This window comes from Misgurnus anguillicaudatus, chromosome 2 (assembly GCF_027580225.2).
Source record: "Misgurnus anguillicaudatus chromosome 2, ASM2758022v2, whole genome shotgun sequence".
In the NCBI taxonomy this organism is placed as follows: Eukaryota; Metazoa; Chordata; class Actinopteri; order Cypriniformes; family Cobitidae; genus Misgurnus; species Misgurnus anguillicaudatus.
In genome coordinates, this window is record NC_073338.2 from 44,422,220 (window position 1) to 44,440,238 (window position 18,019).

General features: G+C 36.0%; 2 protein-coding genes across 2 annotated transcripts; both read right to left on the reverse strand.

The window, feature by feature from the left end:
• Positions 1-5,505: 5,505 nt before the first annotated feature.
• Positions 5,506-7,991, reverse strand: camk2n2a (calcium/calmodulin-dependent protein kinase II inhibitor 2a). Its single transcript, XM_055203414.2, has 2 exons — positions 7,502-7,991; positions 5,506-7,099 (listed from the first exon to the last, which is right to left on the reverse strand). The coding sequence occupies exons 1-2, from the start codon at positions 7,668-7,670 to the stop codon at positions 7,029-7,031; spliced, it is 240 nt and encodes a 79-aa protein (XP_055059389.1). The 5' UTR covers positions 7,671-7,991; the 3' UTR covers positions 5,506-7,028.
• Positions 7,992-13,218: 5,227 nt separating this feature from the next.
• On the reverse strand, positions 13,219-17,847 carry mul2 (mitochondrial E3 ubiquitin protein ligase 2). Its single transcript, XM_055203403.2, has 5 exons — positions 17,752-17,847; positions 17,202-17,344; positions 15,007-15,094; positions 14,770-14,890; positions 13,219-14,666 (listed from the first exon to the last, which is right to left on the reverse strand). The coding sequence occupies exons 2-5, from the start codon at positions 17,316-17,318 to the stop codon at positions 13,949-13,951; spliced, it is 1,044 nt and encodes a 347-aa protein (XP_055059378.1). The 5' UTR covers positions 17,319-17,344; positions 17,752-17,847; the 3' UTR covers positions 13,219-13,948.
• Positions 17,848-18,019: the final 172 nt, after the last annotated feature.

Consider the following 18,019-nt stretch of genomic DNA (forward strand, 5'->3'; position numbering starts at 1 on the left):
TTCATCGCTAAAAGGAAGTTTGGGAACTTACAGGAAAGCTCAGATAACAACAGGTTTGCTCGAGACAGCGCAAGCTAGCATGAAGGTAAAGCTAATCTTTTACAGTATAGCAATTAGTTTAGTTTAGTTTAGTTTATTTGTTAAACAGGGACAATGCACATTAAGGAACATAATTGTAAATGTGCCAGAATTAGCCCAAAGGGCTATTTTTCATCTGTAGCCCCCTGACAGAATATTAAAAAGTCACCCTAAAACAAAATACATAGCATTCATTACACATATACACATAAAAAAGAAAATAATAATATTAACAATAATAAGAGAGAGAAAAATAGGGGGGGAAAATTAAATTAAATGGCAACAGGAACAGGCCAACAAGACCAAATAAACAATTTACACCAGGACATCAAATTTGTCAAGAGTGTAAGACTAATGTCGACAGTGCTGATTTGTCAGTAACCAGTTTTTAAGATGAAACTGAAAAGAACCAAGAGTGTGTTTATTTCTAATTGTTGTTGGGATGGAATTCCATTCCCTTGCAGCTTTAACTGAAAATACAGAATGACTGAATTTAGATTTTTTAAGAGGGATAATACAATCCCCTCTTTCCCCGCCCCTTGTAGATCGTAGAGAAGTTGTTCTAATATTAACAAACTGTTTTATTGGCGAGTTCAGGCTAAGAATAGTCTTAAACAATAGACAAATATGTACATAATTAATCAAATTATCCCAGCTTAGTAAATTGTATTTTTTCAATATTAAGCAATGATGATACTGAACTGATTTCTTATCTAAAATTTTTAGTGATTGTTTATACAAGGATTCCAGTGGTTTCAGAGTAGTTGTAGTAGCGTGCGACCAAGTAGTAAAACAATACGTAATATGTGACATTATCATAGAATGCACATACATTAAAGCGGCTTCAGAGGACATATAATCACGAATAAATCTAAAATTTGATATACTAAATCTCACTCTATTACACACCTTTTTGACCTGAGCCTTAAAAGAAAGTTTGGAATCAATCACAACACCGAGATACTTATATTCAGGTACAACTTGAATTTTTTCCCCTGATATAAAAACATCTGGCACCTCACTCAAACTATTAGATTTGGTAAAGAACATACTCACTGTTTTAGAGATGTTTAACTGTAAACAGCATTGTTCTAGCCAGGCTGTGACATGAACCAGGGATTCTGTAAGTACATTTGCAACTTGTGACACACTACGTCCATGTATATAAATAACAGTGTCGTCCGCATACATTTGAATATTAATGTTAGGACAGATTGATGGAAGATCATTGATATACAACGTAAATAATAAAGGACCCAAGATAGATCCTTGTGGAACACCAGTATCTATACTTAGCGGGGCTGACCTATAACCCTGTATACCAACGTACTGTGTGCGACCCAACAAATAAGATTCAATCCATCTTAAAGTATGAGGAGAAAAATTAAAACCTAATAATTTAGATATAAGAATTCTATGATTTACCGTATCAAAGGCCTTCTTGAGATCAAGAAACACAGCCCCGACAACCCCTCCTGAGTCTAATAGAGACTTGACTTTTTCAGTGAGGTAGCAGTTAGCCATCTCTGTTGAATAGTTTGCTCTAAAGCCAAACTGCATTGGATGTAATGCACACAAATTAGAATTCAAATAATTAGTAATTTGTGCAGCTATCAATTTCTCTGCAACCTTTGAAACTATAGGTAAAATGCTAATAGGTCTATAATTATTAACAGAATGAGGATCACCACTTTTAAATATAGGAACAATAACAGATGACTTCCAAGCACAAGGAAACAGACCCTGAGAAACTGAAAGATTAATAATTTTTGTGATAGGATTAACTAAGGACTCGCTAAGATCTTTAAGCATTACCACATCCATACCAATTACATCCTTTGCTCTAGATTGTTTAAGAGATACAATTGTTCTTCTAACATCTGATTCAGAGACTGCCCTTAAAATAAGGGCTTGTTCCATTGTATTAGCTGGATAAACCTCGGTATATTTAGGAGAGAAACATTGTGCAATTGTGACTACTGAGTCCACAAAGTGATAATTAAGTGCTTCAGCTACTTCAGTTCGATTGTTAGTCAGCTTCCCATTTACCAATAATTCAACTGATGACCTATCTTTCATTTTATCTCCTTTTAAGTAATTTAACTGATTCCAGATTGTTTTAGAATCACCTCTTGCTTCTTCAATTATTCTTAAAAAAAAGTCAGCCTTAGCTTTTCTTAAAGTCTTTACCACCTTGTTCCGTAACATAACGAATTGTTGTCTATCATGACTTAACTTTGATCGATTTACAGTTTTTAAAGCAAGATCCCGTTTTTTCATTAGTTCTAGACTATCTGAACTCATCCAGGGAACCATATGTTTCCTATTTTTAGGATTAATTTTACAACTGAAATCTTTGATCGTGCCCTCTAATTTTTTGGAAAATATTTGACTGTCATCCTCTAGGTCTTTTCCAGTTAATAAATCATCCCATTTAATCTGATGGATCACCCTTCTGAAATCTTCTAGTTTACGTTTTGGAATACCATAAGAATCATATTTCCTTTTAAATGAATTGAATCTCTTATTAGACAATTTTCTAGTCACTAAAATCAAATTGTGGTCAGAAAGACCTGTTAGCATATTAAAAGTCTTTAAAATTCTCTCTGCTCGATTACTAAAAATTAAGTCAATTTGAGACCTTGTTGTGTTAGTTAATCTTGTGGGCCCATTTATGATGCTGGTAGTGACGATTCTCTCAGACCAATCAGTGATCTACATCACGTTTTGATATCAGCTCGGCTCGCTTGGAACCCCAACTGAGGTGGTAAAGTATCGGGTACTACGTACTGCACCTACTGGAAAAGCCCCCAAAAATAAGCTGACCCGACCCAAACCGTGGGGTACTCTGCAATAGAAAAGCGCCATAAGTGTGTATAAGTACATGTAAAAGATATGCAAGAGGTACAAACCCCAAAGTAAACGATGACGCGAGTTATTAAGACCAACATTATCATAAATCCTCCCGATTGGACTGTAAATTAACTCCTGTCAGCATTGCATTGTCAGCAAATTTTTCAAACATGGTAAGGAGCATCACATTTCTGGCTGACGTCAGAGGTATTCAGGCCAATCACAACGTACAGATTAACTGGCCAGTCAGGGACACAACGCTTTTCAAATCAGTGAGTTTTGTACAAAATCAATGTTTTGAGGAAGGCAGGAAATCTGGAGCTACAAAAATTTATGGTATGTGGAAAATAATGTGTTTTTTTATAACCATAAACCACGCGAACACATTGTATTATATCAAATACACAAAATAACGTTATTTTTAAGCAATAAAATAGGTGCACTTTAAAGATGTGTGGAATGAAGTTACTATCAAAGCCAATTATGCAGTCAAATAATTGATATCCAAGTCTTAAAATGCTCAAAAAATGCTGGGTTGTTTTGTTGGTGTGAAATATGGAAAAACACAGTTGTTGTGTTTAAATTAACCTTTCCTAGTTGTTTTAACACAATATACAGGTTTGTTTAAACCAGTGGTTCTCCCAATCGGGGGCTGCCACACTGTAAAAAATAATGTCAAATCATATCACATATAGTTTGTGTTACTTTAACTTGTGCTGGGTACACACCAAAAGATAATCGGGCTGATTTTGGGGCGATTTCCCCCCTTCCGACAATCTTAGCTATGTCCCGATTATCTTAATGGTTCTACAAATTATCTTATCAGATTTTCTCTTGGTGTGAGGTGTGTTAAGAGTGTCCGAACCTGATCGGAAGATTGTCGGAGCCCCCCCGATCGTGAATCGTAAATATTTCACATGTTTAATATTTACAGTCAGAAATCCTGATGTGTGGGGGGAACCCCAAGGACAAACGCTCGCACGCTTTTGAGATATCACGTGAAACTAAACAATATCCAATCAGAAAGCGAGATGATGGAAGACGGAAGCAGTCATGGCGCAGCACAAAGTGAAGTTGATGCAAAGTGAACTTGTACAGCTCATGTTCTCGCTGTCTTCACGACTTCACCCAAACCCTTTTCTTTTTTCCCTTGAATATTCTGTGAAAATAATTTCAAACACTATCATTGAAATTTTGTCCTGCATATCGTTCGCCGTGCTAATTCTATAAAGTCTTGCAAGATTTTGCAAGATTTCCTGTGTTCACAGTCGAGACTCTGGTTGAAAATCTGTTTGTGTGTGGTGTGCTGTCTTTGATGCATCATGGCACACCACACATAGGAGCAAATGTTTGTGGTCTATCACATTTTGATAAGTCTTATAAGATGTAAAAAAAATCTTTTGGTGTGTACCCAGCATAAACAAATTAAGTTAAATACTTTTTAACTTGTTTTTATAAGTTTTGTTTAATCACAAGTCAAAACTTAAAATAGTAGCTTGAATCGACTTGCAAAACCTGTTGGTGCATGTGAAATATATAAAAGTATAAAAATTTATCATAAATTCTGTGTAATCACACTTAAGAGAAATAAGGCAACCAGCCAACAGAACTACTTTGTAACATTTAATGTTTTTGTTTGATTAAAATTCTAAGTTTGGGAAGTTTTTTATAAAATCAATTTTCTTTAGGAGGACACAACGGGGATGGACCCTAAACAGGGGATGGAGGGACAAGTTTTAGAACCACTGGTTTAAACCCATGGTTGGCTCAAATATGGACTAATTGGATTAATTTAAACTAACTGCTGGGTTTGTTGTCTATACTTTACTCAACCCTGTCTGGAGCAGGAGGACATTTTAAAGCTCTATAGGACCCTGTGCTTTGAGAACAGTCTTTGGTTTTTAATGTGTGTTTTATCGTTGAGTACATGGGCTTCATTATGTCCTTTGGGAAAAACAGACCTAAAGTGAATTAATCTCTCTTTCCACACTCTTAGAAGTAGGTTTAAGGTACAAAAGTTGTCACTGGGGCGGTAACTTTTTAAAAAGTACAAATGTGCATATAGGTACCGCAATTGGTACCCTTAGAGGTACATACTGGTTCCTCAAAGGTATATCTGTTCCAAAATAATACATATTAGGACCTTTTTTAAAAGGAACTGTCCCAGTGACAACTTTTGTATAATAGTCTGTATAATGTTCAATTCTCAAAGATGCAGTGTCCTTTGTGTAGACAAATCGAATAAAACTGAAGGAGGTGAAAGCAAGATTGGAGTTCACTTGGTAAGTCTCAACCATTTTGACAACTATATTTCAACATCATTTCATGTATTGTAGTTTAAAATTGCACAGGGTCTCACGGCTATGGAAGGTGTTTTTACAGTTCATATTATCTTTTTGTTGTATAGTTTCACCTGTTAGATGAGTCTTAGAGTCTTGGGGTCTGTCTTTAAATGCTTTGTCCAGGATTAGTTTCTGTGTGTTTGTGTCTTGTATGAACAAATAACAGATCAGACTGTCTTTTGTTATCTGTTTGCACTGTTGTGTCAAATGATGACAGAAATGCTAATTCATGTGTTCCACCATTTATTAATTCACCAAATACAGTGAAAATGGTATTGTAATATGCAATGATTCATTCTTAGAATGTCATGACATTTTTTGTTGCTTTTTGCTTAATAAAACGATGCTCGATTATTGAAAAGGTTTCATGCACAACAAACCATAGTCAGTTTCTTTAGAATAATGGTACAAAACAAACAAAACTGAAAAAAGGAAATAGAAAAGAAACACAAACTTAATGACCAAACGCGTTATTTGAAGATATTAGTAAACAGTGCAGTAGATTTCTAATATCGCCACTTTCTAACAAATTTATCAACAAAGCTCAAGTCACAGTTTACGATTTCCATATAACAGTAGTTCAACACGGATGTGTGCAAAAAACCCGAGAAACATTCATTCATTAAGTCTTTTTTTTTATTAAATAAAAACTCCCTCCGACCAAATAATCCTCTCGCCCCTAAGATCTATTTCTTTGAAATATAAACATCATTAATTATGAATTATTGGGACGACATATAGCATCTCATTTTAAATAACAAATATTTAGATATAAAAATACAAATGACTTTTTAAAAAGAAGCGTGCCAGGGTAAGATTCGTGGTGGCACCTTTGTTGGCACCGAAGTATAAGTTCATGCAAAGAGATGGACACAACAGAGTAAGGTGAGATGATGATGATAAACATCATCAAAAAATAACACTTGATGGAAACCAAGACGTGTTCATGTCGGGTTAATTACACGAGGGCGTAACGCACAATGTTCTTCTGTGCTGTGGTGATGATGATGCGTATCCGTGGCGCAGGTGCGGTGATGCGCAAAAGCAGCTGCAGTGAAGGGCAAAACAACAGACCACCAAAAAACGCAAAGACTACACGCGTCAACACCTGTGGGCATGTGCATGATCATATAGGCTACTCAATTTTTGAAAAGGAAATTGATGCAAAAGAGCCAAAGAAAATATTCACATTGCACCATATGTGTACATACGTATAGAAGTTCAGTTATCTTTATGTTTGGTAAATGTCTTTGTGCATCTAAAGTGTCTCTAAAAAGCAGCAATCGACGCTCAATGCGGATCCGTAAATGCGCCTTTGTCGGTTAATCTGTGTGTGTGTTAACGAGAAGGTCTTTGAGTTAAGATACTGTACAGCTATAGTAACAGAGCTTAAGATGCGATTCAGTCTTAAGTTGAACTTCGTTTTGCTTACAGCGCTTCTGGAAGATGATGGTTGTGGAATTACAATGACAAGTCCATCCATGTTTAGCCTCGAGAGCGCATCCTCACCGTCCCCGACATCAACTTTAAAGCTTTCATTCGGGTGTCTTTTTTTGGAGAATTGCCAGCAAACCCCAAGTAAATGATGATCTTTCCATTTCTCCTTCGTTTAAATTTCTTTCCCTTTAGGTCTCCTCTTGGTTCGAGCGTCGTGCCATCACTCCTCCATCTCTTTGCAATCGTCTTCACATGCGCAAACGACAAGTGCTTCAAATCGGTGAAAAAATTGAAATGTCTGCAAGGCTTTGTTCGGCTTTAAACGCCCGGTGACGCTTTGTCGGTCATACCTTTCAGCACCTCGTCTATTCGGTCGTCCTCGATGACCACTGTGAAAAGAAAAGACAGCTGATGTCAAGACTTGGTACAGTTTACCATGCGTGTAGCCAATGTACTGTAACTTTGGAGAGCTTGCGGATTTTAACTGCGCAATTGTTTTTGGAGAAGGTTATAGCGCATTTTAGACACCACAGGCAATTGAAATATTAAATGCAGTTGCATATCAACAAAACCACACGCATAAAACACATTCATTTGTGTTATGCGTTTTTAAAACAATTTTGATGAAGACACAAGCACCGTTGACGATGAATGTTTGTGTGTTTATCTCTACAATCATGCGCTTGTGGTAAATATAAAAACTTAAGCTTAACCAGAGGACAACTGTTTTTTACATGGTTTCTCTTGGCATTTAAGTAACATTTTGGCTACTATTATGGTACATTTCTCACCTCTCTTCGCTCTTCCGATCTGTCCAAGTTTCGGGGGTCTTTTCGCCTGCGACGCACCAAAAAACGAGTTGGTGTCCTGCAGCCCGCAGCTGAAGGACATCTGGCTCACATCGTTGTCACCTCCGTATCCGCTCATTTTCCCCTCGCTGTACGGCAGAACCTCGGACATGGCTGCAGTGGAGGACGAGGTGTCGACGCAGAAATCGCTAAAACAGAGGGTAACTATAGGCAGCGACGGTGGATATGGCAACTATCCCCGCAAAACAAGTGCACTTTCTTGGTGGATATCCTCACGCGTAAAAGTCGAACTCGCACCGCCAACTTCCAAGCGCGTTCAGGTCTGGAGTGCGCGGTGCAGAGTGCGGCGTTCGAGAGGTGTGTGTGTGAGAGAGAGGGTGTGTGTCTATCAGCTGTCAAGTGAAGTCTGCTGTAAGGTACGGGAGATCCCGTGATCATAAAGGAAACCCAGGCGGAACAGTGAAGTCATCTATCCGGGCGTGTGTTTATGTGTGTGTTTGAGAGAGAGAGAGAGAGAGAGAGAGAGTTGGAGCCTGTAAGAGGTGCAAGGGTGGCCTCATCAGGCGAAATTTAAAAATGCCGCTGTATTCACTGTGCTTTGGGTTGGGGTAGACTGGATAGAGGAATGGAGAAAAGATCCTGTAGAAATAGATCTTGTGGAGTTCACTTGTCTTTTAATAAAACACATTTCACAACTAAAGTTAATGTTTGTAAAACTTTTTTTAAACAAATTTAACTAGTCTGCCAAAACACGGTTACAAAACTTTTATTACAATACAACCATGGATAATTTTCCCATAAGGCGTCAGGATGCGCCTCTAAAACATTTTTCGTCATTTTTACGTTCAGGTACTTCCTCTTCAGAGGTTTGTTTTTATTATGAAATGTTAAGTGGTTATTACAATTTGAAAATAATAATATACCCCTAATATAATTTTGCCTAAATTATCAATAGGGCCTATATTGGTCTATAGTAGAGTAGGTCGTATATTTGCTTACTACCCATATAGCAAACTTTAATAGGTTTTAACTTGTAAACATTTAAATTGGAAAGCATTTAAATGTGATTTTACACTCTAAAAATGTCTGGGTTAATTTTGACCCATAATGGGTAGGCTAAATATTGGACAGAACACACCCCTGGGTTAAAATTTACCCAGTGCTGGGTTGTTTTAACCCAACTGATGGGTTATTATACTCCATGGTTGCATAACAACAACCCGACATTGGCTAATTTTTAACCCAGAATGTGTTTTGTTCAATATTTACCCACTATGGGTCAAAAATAACCCATCCATTTTTAGAGTGTACCCACTTTACCCATTTTTTTGACGTACAGTATTTACAGTCTATTCGAAATGCTGTTGTACATTTTAAAAAGCATATTGGTTTCCGGTTCTCTATATTTTATTTTTTATTTAACCTTTATTTTACCAGGTAGGCACGCTGAGAACAATTTCTCATTTAAAACGGCGACCTGGCCAAGATAGAGTGCCGAGTGCAAACAACAAATAGCTACACACAAGACAAATTTACAAAAACAATACAAAATACAGACACGTCATTGCATAAATGAAGGTTTATTCCGGAATTGGATTTGTGTTTATCATTGTTTTAATTTGCTTACTGAACAGATTCATTCACCGTGTACTGGAGAAACATGACGGCAAAGCGACATTGCTGCTGTGCAGGCGTCATCAGCGCACGTCACCAGTTCTGTCCTCGAGTACCGTTAACCGGAAGATCATCGTCACTGTTTCCCACCTGTCGCCTTTCTGGTATTTCTATGTTCAAAATGGGCGTGTCTAGCTGTCTGCATCGTAAAACTCTTCAGCACCACGGACAGCGCACAAGGAGATTATGTATTTTTTCGATGAATTAACTCAAGCATTATTGTTGGCATGACAGCAGCTCATTTTCATATCTTCAGTGTCTTAAGAGTAATTACTTTCATTGTATGTGTTGCTTACCAAATATATAAATAAATAGTTGCAGACCATATTAGTGATTTAAAACGACATGGTCTCATCTTGTTGAACCGGACTGACAAGTTACACGAGTTCCTGGGTCAACATCTTTGTTTGCCCTGTAACAATATTCCTAACAGCCCTATTTTAGGGATAGATAAGCGTTGACGTTAGGGTTGTAAAGCCTGAGTTAGGCGTTTGTTCACGCTTTTCACCCTCATTGGTTTACCTCATTTCCTTAACAGTCAGCACAATATCTAGTTTTCAGCTATAAAATCAAATGAAAACCTCAAAAATTTCAATAAATTGGCTATTCAGACTTTTCACAGATGAATGAATGTGTTTTAAATATCACGGTGTCAATTTACACTAAGTGTAAATAGCGTTTCTTGTTGCATTCTTGGAGCACGTGGTTCCGGGAATTGGCTTTCGGCGCGAAGTCGCTGGTTCGAATCTAGCTTTTGGCGACAACAATTACATAACTCATAAATAAAAATGAAGAAAAGTGGAAATAAAGTGCCTAACAAATGTGTTTATTAATAGTTTAAGGATTTATTGGGTAGGGTTAAATTTTTATTCTTCCAATAATGCAGCATCCATTTAATAATTTGAGTAAATATTATTTACTGTTATTTTTGTATCCTCTTATTCTACAAAAATACTGAAGTTGCAAATAATATCTGCCAATATAAATAGTATTTAACTCTTTCTCCTTGTCAATTAAGAGAAAACATTTCCCTGTCAATGATGCTTTCCTGACGAGTTTTTACGGAAATCTGTAATTCCGCTATTATCCACTAGATGGGTCTTACCCCCAAAAAAACTGAAGCAAAAACGAATTTAATTATTTTTAAACTCCATTTATGTTTGGATAATCGTTCTAAATCTGATCTTTATTAAAATGCCTTTACAAAAATGCAATTATTTCAGCCTTTTGCTCAAAATTTGGTATTTTTTATTTAATATTTAAGAGGTTATAAAAAGAGAACAATTGAAGATAGGATGAAACATTTTTTTCTGTTTGATTGTTTCTTCTGTTCTTTCATTTGATACATTTGTATGTGTATATATTAATAAAAAAAATTTTTTGGAAGGCATGGCTGGCGGGGAATGAGGTAATTACTATTTACACTTGGAAATTTTTATTTTATTTAATAAATAAAACCTACGATTTTCACCTCCTGTAAATAGCACATCACTAAGAAAGTGCTGATATTGTCACTTTGCAATACACAGTGATCAGTCAGGTCAAATGTTACAAATAAATGAATAGTTTTCTTTCTTTCTTCAGATTACTATTGAATTGTAATCTCAAACGTGGGCTGTGTGTGTGAATGTCCTCTGGGAGAAGGACATGCTGTGACAATGCTGACTCATGCAGTGTAATTGTTGACTCATTTTATATACACCAGACAAAAGCACCAAATCACAAAAATTTGTCTAAAGAGAACCTAAAACAGAACAGTTGGAAGATATAATGTGATAATAATATCAATGTTGTCCTTTTAAGCTATTAAAGTTAGAAGGCATCTCATAAGTTTTAGGGTCAGATACTTTTTTCTTTGAATGTGCATGACTGCAATCTTATCTGACTTTTTGGGCCTTTGTAACACGGTATCAAATGCCTTTGCCACATTTTTGTGTGGACAATCAGATTAGTTGTTGTCTAGTGCTAAATCTAAAATAGTGTCTTCTTTCTAACATACAATATCACTTTTTAAATCTTCAAAGTCTATAATGACTTGCTAATGAAAAACTCAGAGGTAAAGGCTGTTGTTAACAAAAACATGCGTAACAGTTGAGAGGATGAATCCTGAAAATGATTTTTTAAATTCTGCAACAGTTTAGAGCGGGGTGGGCATGGTTCTGGATGGCCACTGTCCTGTTTAGCTCCAACCTTAATCAAGTACCTGAAAGATCTAATCAAATGCTGCGGGATTACTTGGAAATTACATTCAGTTGTGTTTAATAGCGTTGGAGCTAAACTTTGCAGGACAATGGCCTTCCAGGACCAGGAATGCCCACCTCTGATGTAGAGGAGTATTTACTGGTGTTAAAATATGAGTCTGTATGCCCCCTGGTGGTTTCATATGAAACTACAGGCACTGCTTGTAAATGCAGTGTCATCAGAGCTCAGCTTGACCTCGGTGAAGGCTTACTGAGGATCTTCTCATTTCCATACTTAAACAAATACTTTTCATATCTTTCAATTACACATAAAGTCTGGGTTTGATTTCCAGGGAGCACACATACTGATAATACGTATATAATACATGTAATGCACTTTGAGTCATGCATACATTTAAATGTAATTTGATAACAGTAATGTATAATGGGATCACATATGATATTAATAGAGGAAAGATGCACACACACCCTCCTCTCAAGGGAATTATTGTATGACACTCCAGCACACATTTTTAAAGACTATATTTTTGTTAGTGTAATAACTTCCAAAAATGCACTGTAAACATTCAGGTGGGTAATAATGAGATTGGTTAAACTAGCTGGTAACATAGCTTCCATTTAATCTTTAAATTAATATGAGGTTTAAATAACTGCAATGCATTTATAATAATTTTACACACTAATTGTATATTAAATTTATCATGTCAAACTGCACTGAAATTTCACAATAAAATGGGTAAATTTTTTTAAAACTCTCACTCCCTAAATGTGTTAGGATATCAATAAACACACTGTGCAAATTTTGAATTGTTTTTACAATATCTAGAGGTTGCTCAAAGCCTTTGAATATTACATATTTTTTGCAAAAACTGTACTATTTAAAAACGCATAACACACATAAAAATTGCTTCTTGGAGAGTAACTTTGTTCCAATTATTTCAGTCTCTTCTGATCCGCGTAACGATATAGCGCACTTGCTTTGTGTTGCTTCAGCCATTGTCTCACACTGAAAAAAGAATACGCTGGATTTACTAAAATAAATTAATATATGAAGAGTTTCGTTGCAAAACGAGATAAATCCATTTTTTAACATTTTTGTGAAAACACGTTTATTATTATGTTATCATGTTATTATTTTGTTTTATGGTGCTACTTAACTGTATTTTTTAAGTTATGATGGTTTAAATCAAAACAACTGCAGTTGCATTGAAATTAATTGGAATGCACAACCAAAAAACAAAATTTCTGACCAATTAAAAAAACGGTGGTTATCTCGTTTTGCAACGAAACTCTTATAGTCCATAATTTTTGCATCCAATTTTTAAATTAAGTTTTACATGAAATTTTAAGCAATTGCAATTTTTTAAGTAAGTTTTACATGGAATTTCAAGCAGTTTAAGCTGGATTTTTTTTAAGGAATTGCTTAAAATTTTATGTGAAACTTGCTTAAAAAGAGGGACGCAAAAATTATGCATTATATCTTTAAGTAAATAGAGCTGATTATTTGTATATTGTCTATTGTGCTTCATTCACATTGAAGCTTTGAAAGACATATCAGAACTAAAACAGGAGATTTAATTGCATGGAGCATGGTCAAATAAGTCCATTGCTGCCATAAGTATATATTATTAAACAATTAGACATGCTAGCAGTGCACAAAGTATCACATAATATGCAAATGTTTTAAACTTCAAAGGTCTTGAGCAACCTGCCCAATGTTTTTATTTATTTATTCAAACTTATTGGTGGGGTGAGAGCATGAATTTTTAAAAGTTGAAAAATAAGGACCACCCTAATATACAGTCTTGTTTAATATGTCAGGAGGACAGTAACCCAAAACTTTTATTGTTAAGCATCAGCTAAATATTTTCAAACAAACTACATCAACCAGCTCAGAGCGGAGCTTTCATTTATAAATTAAGGCACTAAGCAAAACATTAATAAGTACATTTATATTTTCGAGCCGTTTGTTAGACAGGTACATTTTCTTGTTATATAAACCAGAAAACCAGTATTCAATACTGTATGTGGCTGATCTTTTCTCAAATACAACCCTCCTGTAGGCTCAGATTAACCGTTTGATGCATGCATGACAAATACCAGCATAATACACAGGAAGTTAAAAACAGGACAAAAATCAGTATCCAAATCCTCAAAATCAGTCTAATGTGAAGAAAACATAAGTCTTACCTTCAACTATATGTTAAAACTGAAATAAGCGTTGTAATGCAAAAATATATCTATTGAATATTAAGAATTCAAGTCACCAGATATCTAAACTTTTTATCTATCCAGCATTCACAATCCTGCATTTAAATGTGTGTGGCAGGTAAATTCATATGAGGAATTTATTGCATGTTTCCATCACACATCTCCTGTTCACTGCAGTAGTAGCTTGCAACAATGCTTTGAAGTTTAAGGTTGTTTCTACAAACTGTTAAGGTTCAACCAATCCCTTAATGTGTATACCGTTAAATCACATCTTTGTCTATTTCACGTCTGTCCATTACTGATACAAAGCATGAGCAACGGTTAACCAGATCTCATTAATCTCTTAGGCCTGATATAAAGGCACCACTCTTTTGATGATCTGTCTACAGATGGGGCAGTTTGGTTGGGGCAAGGCCTGATAGCAACGAAAACAGCAGCACACGTGTCCACAGTCCAGCAGCACACACCCTCGTGGATTACTCAGACATATGACGCAGGCGTTCTCTTGAACGTCCTCGCTGTTCTCCTCCAACCCTCTTTCTCTGGCATCCATCAGTTCAAATTGCCTCCTCATGTTTTCTTGCTCCCATCGCAGCTTCAAGTGTCGATAATACCTGCGGCCCGCCCACAGCAGCACGACCACACCTGCTAACGTGCAAACACATGCCAGTACCCTCCATACCTCGGCCTGGCCTTCCTGCTCCAGTCGCAGTGTCTCAAAGTCTTCCGTGCTCAAGAAGTACTCTGAGCCGTCTGTGGGTGGGCGGAGTTTGGGGAGGCGGTCCGTGTCAAGGATGAGTTCGCCAACAGCTGTCAGCGATGCGCCCACCTTCAGCATCTCCTCCGTTTCTAACTGACCTTTGGGTTTCTCTCCGCTCAGGTATTGACCAATCAGGTCCGTGAAGCCATAACTAGCCTGGTGGAACTTCTCATGGACGATTTCCATTTTGGGGCCGGTGGCCTCCAGGGGACAGAGCACACGCACGAATGCCTTGTTTACACCGAGTAGATTAAAGGGCACAGCGTTCACACGTTGGTGAAGGATGCGCTCGCTGTCTGTCCTACAGGATGAGGTGAGGAAGAGAACAGTGTTATGTTTGGAGGAGAGAAATATGATGTTTGGCTGAATGATTTATATTTATAATGGCAAAGGGTTGATCTTACCAGGCGCGTGCGAAACTGTTCCACACAAGTTTGTGTTCCCTGAGGACGAGTTTCTGGATGACACCAACACTTCCTTCCTGAAACTGACTCCTTAATGGTTCTCCTATAGGCTGGACTGTACCTACATACAGATAGAAAAGATAAAGAAGAGAAATAAGGAAGGAGCAGAATTAAAAAAAACTTGGATCATTAAAAATATAGTCCTATATATATATAGCGATAAATAAGGAAGATTACCCTCGATAACCACGTACTGTAGACATTTCCCTGGTGTGGCATTTAAAAGGTCTGCCAGGTTCTCATCCAATGCCAGTTGTGGAGCTTCCTAATATGAAAAACAAACATTTTATTTAATAACCTCTCATTTGTAAAGTGCTGCAAAATGTCTTAGTCAATTTAATAGAGAATGTAATTTATAAATATCATGAATGTAAAACAAAGAGGCCTGCAGATCATTCTAACAGAGCAATTGTATTTAAGGGTTTTTAGGGATAGTTCACCCAAAATGAAAATTCTGTCATAATTTTATCATCCTTATGTTGTTCTAAACCTATATGAGTTTTTAATTTTGATGAATACAAAAGAAGATATTTTGATAAATGATGGTAAGCACACAGCTGATTATAACCATTGACTTATATAGTAGGACAAATATTGTGATAAAAGAGGAAGAAAATATTTTGATAAATAATGCTAAGCACCCTGATAGCAAGCAACCATTGAAAGAATAAAAAAATGTTGATTTGTCAATGTTAATCCCATTCAATCACATTTGCACCTTTCATTGAGAAAAATATTGAAATTTCAACAAAATTGTATTATGGTGATCAAAGTTTGTTTTAGTTGGGCCCCTTCTTTGGTGGTTGAAGCATGTTTTAAAATACTTCTGCTATTGCAAAGAAAACGTAGATCTAATGTGATCAACCAAGTTATTTGTAGATTTACCTAAATAATATTTCTTGTGTGTGTGCGTGCGGTGTTAATGATGATAAAATGGGTGATATTACAGTGCTAGTTGGAAGAAGTGTCCGGTCTGTTATTTTCAGAATTATAATAACATACTTAGAAGATTTAACTACTGAATCAATCTCTGATATCATGAATCAGTCTATGAAGTTCATCAATGGTGACAATTAACAAAAGAAAGCTTAATTATGCAATGCATTCTGGGTATTAACTAGGGCTGTAACGATATATCGCGTTTCCCATTAAAAAGACCTGTCTAAAATCGATTCTGCATCGCAAGGCTGCGGTTCTGTGTTGCATGAGCAGCTTGTGCGTGTACTATGGCGTTTTGGTCAGTAAGAAGTCCTTATCAATCTAATATCATTATGAGTCTGAGTCGTTTATAACATGCATTTAAAAAGCAACATTTGTTAAACAAAATCATTCAAAATATTCCTTATTATTATGAAAATAACTGAAACAATCTGAAGAAATGCGATATAAATATTCTTATAGACATTTCGTGGAATAGGGTTTGTAATGCCACTTCTTCTGTTGCACAATTGGAGTTTCTGCTTGAGAGCGCCCTTTGGCTTTTGGATGTGGCGGCATTTCATCATAATTCATTCAAATTTATTAATTGAGAAAACGCGCATTTGCACAATAAATCGTTACAGCCCTAGTATCAACATACTACTTATCTAATCCATGACTCCCAGCATGCATTGCAGTTGATCGTTTTATCTAAATTAGTTTGATGTTCAACATTGTTAATATTTGTAGGATATGTGATGATGTCTGAATGTGTCAGAACTATTTCTGTTTACCTTGTCACAGTGCATTAACAAACCAGAACAATTATAACAATTATAAGTCATAAAACAATCAACATCTTAATCATCATCTTGATGTCTTCGTAAAAAAGCAACCAATTTCAACTTAACTTTGAAACACATCTTTCTTTTCCAATGCACATGTGTTTCTACATAAACACATACAAAAATGAGGAAAAAAAGATTTAACTTAGTGAAAGTCAAGGGCTTAACTAAATCAAACATTGATCACCATAATGGCAAAATTAATGGAGGTGGCAAATGTGATATTGATTCAATGGGATTAACATTGACAAATCAACCATTTTTAACATTGCTTCAATGGTTGCTTGCTATCTGTGCACACAGTGAATGGTACCTGTTGAATTCCATCGTATTTGTTTTTCCTACTATGGAAGTCAACGATTACAAAAATGATGAAAGAATTTACATTTTTGGGTGAACTATCACTTTAAGTGTTGTTCAAGGGCATAATGGTGTCATTGAATACCCATGCCATTCATGCTGCTAACCTATAGCCTTGTGTAGGATTTTAAATAAAAGGAAAGGTTTTTATGACTTATAATCTAAAGCTAATAAATGCAAAAACATCTACATACTTTTGAATACATAACAATGCTATTGTAAAGCATGGGACACAATAATGTTACTCACATTCAGTCTGTCCACAGTTTTGCGTTTCTTCTTGTAAATATAGTAAAATAGACCAGACAGAGCCAGACTCGAACCCACACATACCACCTCCAGTGTCCGGATAGGAAAATCCTCCATCTGTCACCCCTTCTTGCCTTAAACTCCTAAGCACAGGGAAAATCATATGGGAAAATACGAAAACAGTTTTAAGAAATTATGTTTTTGCAATGACAGTCTAATATAGAGGACAGTCATCTGATCTGAATGAGTAAATGACTGAGTTGACCCATAAAGCTATTATTAACGTTATACACAGGCTAAAGGACACGAGAGCACAAATTCAGTAACTATCAATTTCGCCAATGACAATAACTAAAAACGAACAAATTACGAGGTTTACGATCATGTAAGTTAACAAAACAGCCGAGTCATTTGTTGGAGGCTGTTAAGAATAAATATTTGAGACAGATATATTAAATAAATAAATAAATATTTAAATACTCGAATGTCCATTATTACACAAGTACACAACCTAATAATGTTTAAAGTCGAATAAAGTGCAGGAATGTACCTCTAACTCACAGGACTCTCCCCAAAAAAACACGATCGGTCGTGTTTGTGTCACGCTGTACGTAAACATGACAGCTTATTGGGTAGCTGTTCATTTTGCCCGATTAAAAATAAATCATTGCTTATTTGGAAGAAAAACACACAATACATGTGTTGTTTGTGATAAACTAGTTTAAAATCTTCTTTACATGACTCGGGATTTTTAAATAATTTGTAATAAAATGTTACTATAGTATAAAAGCGTATTGCGATGACTGACAAGTAATGGC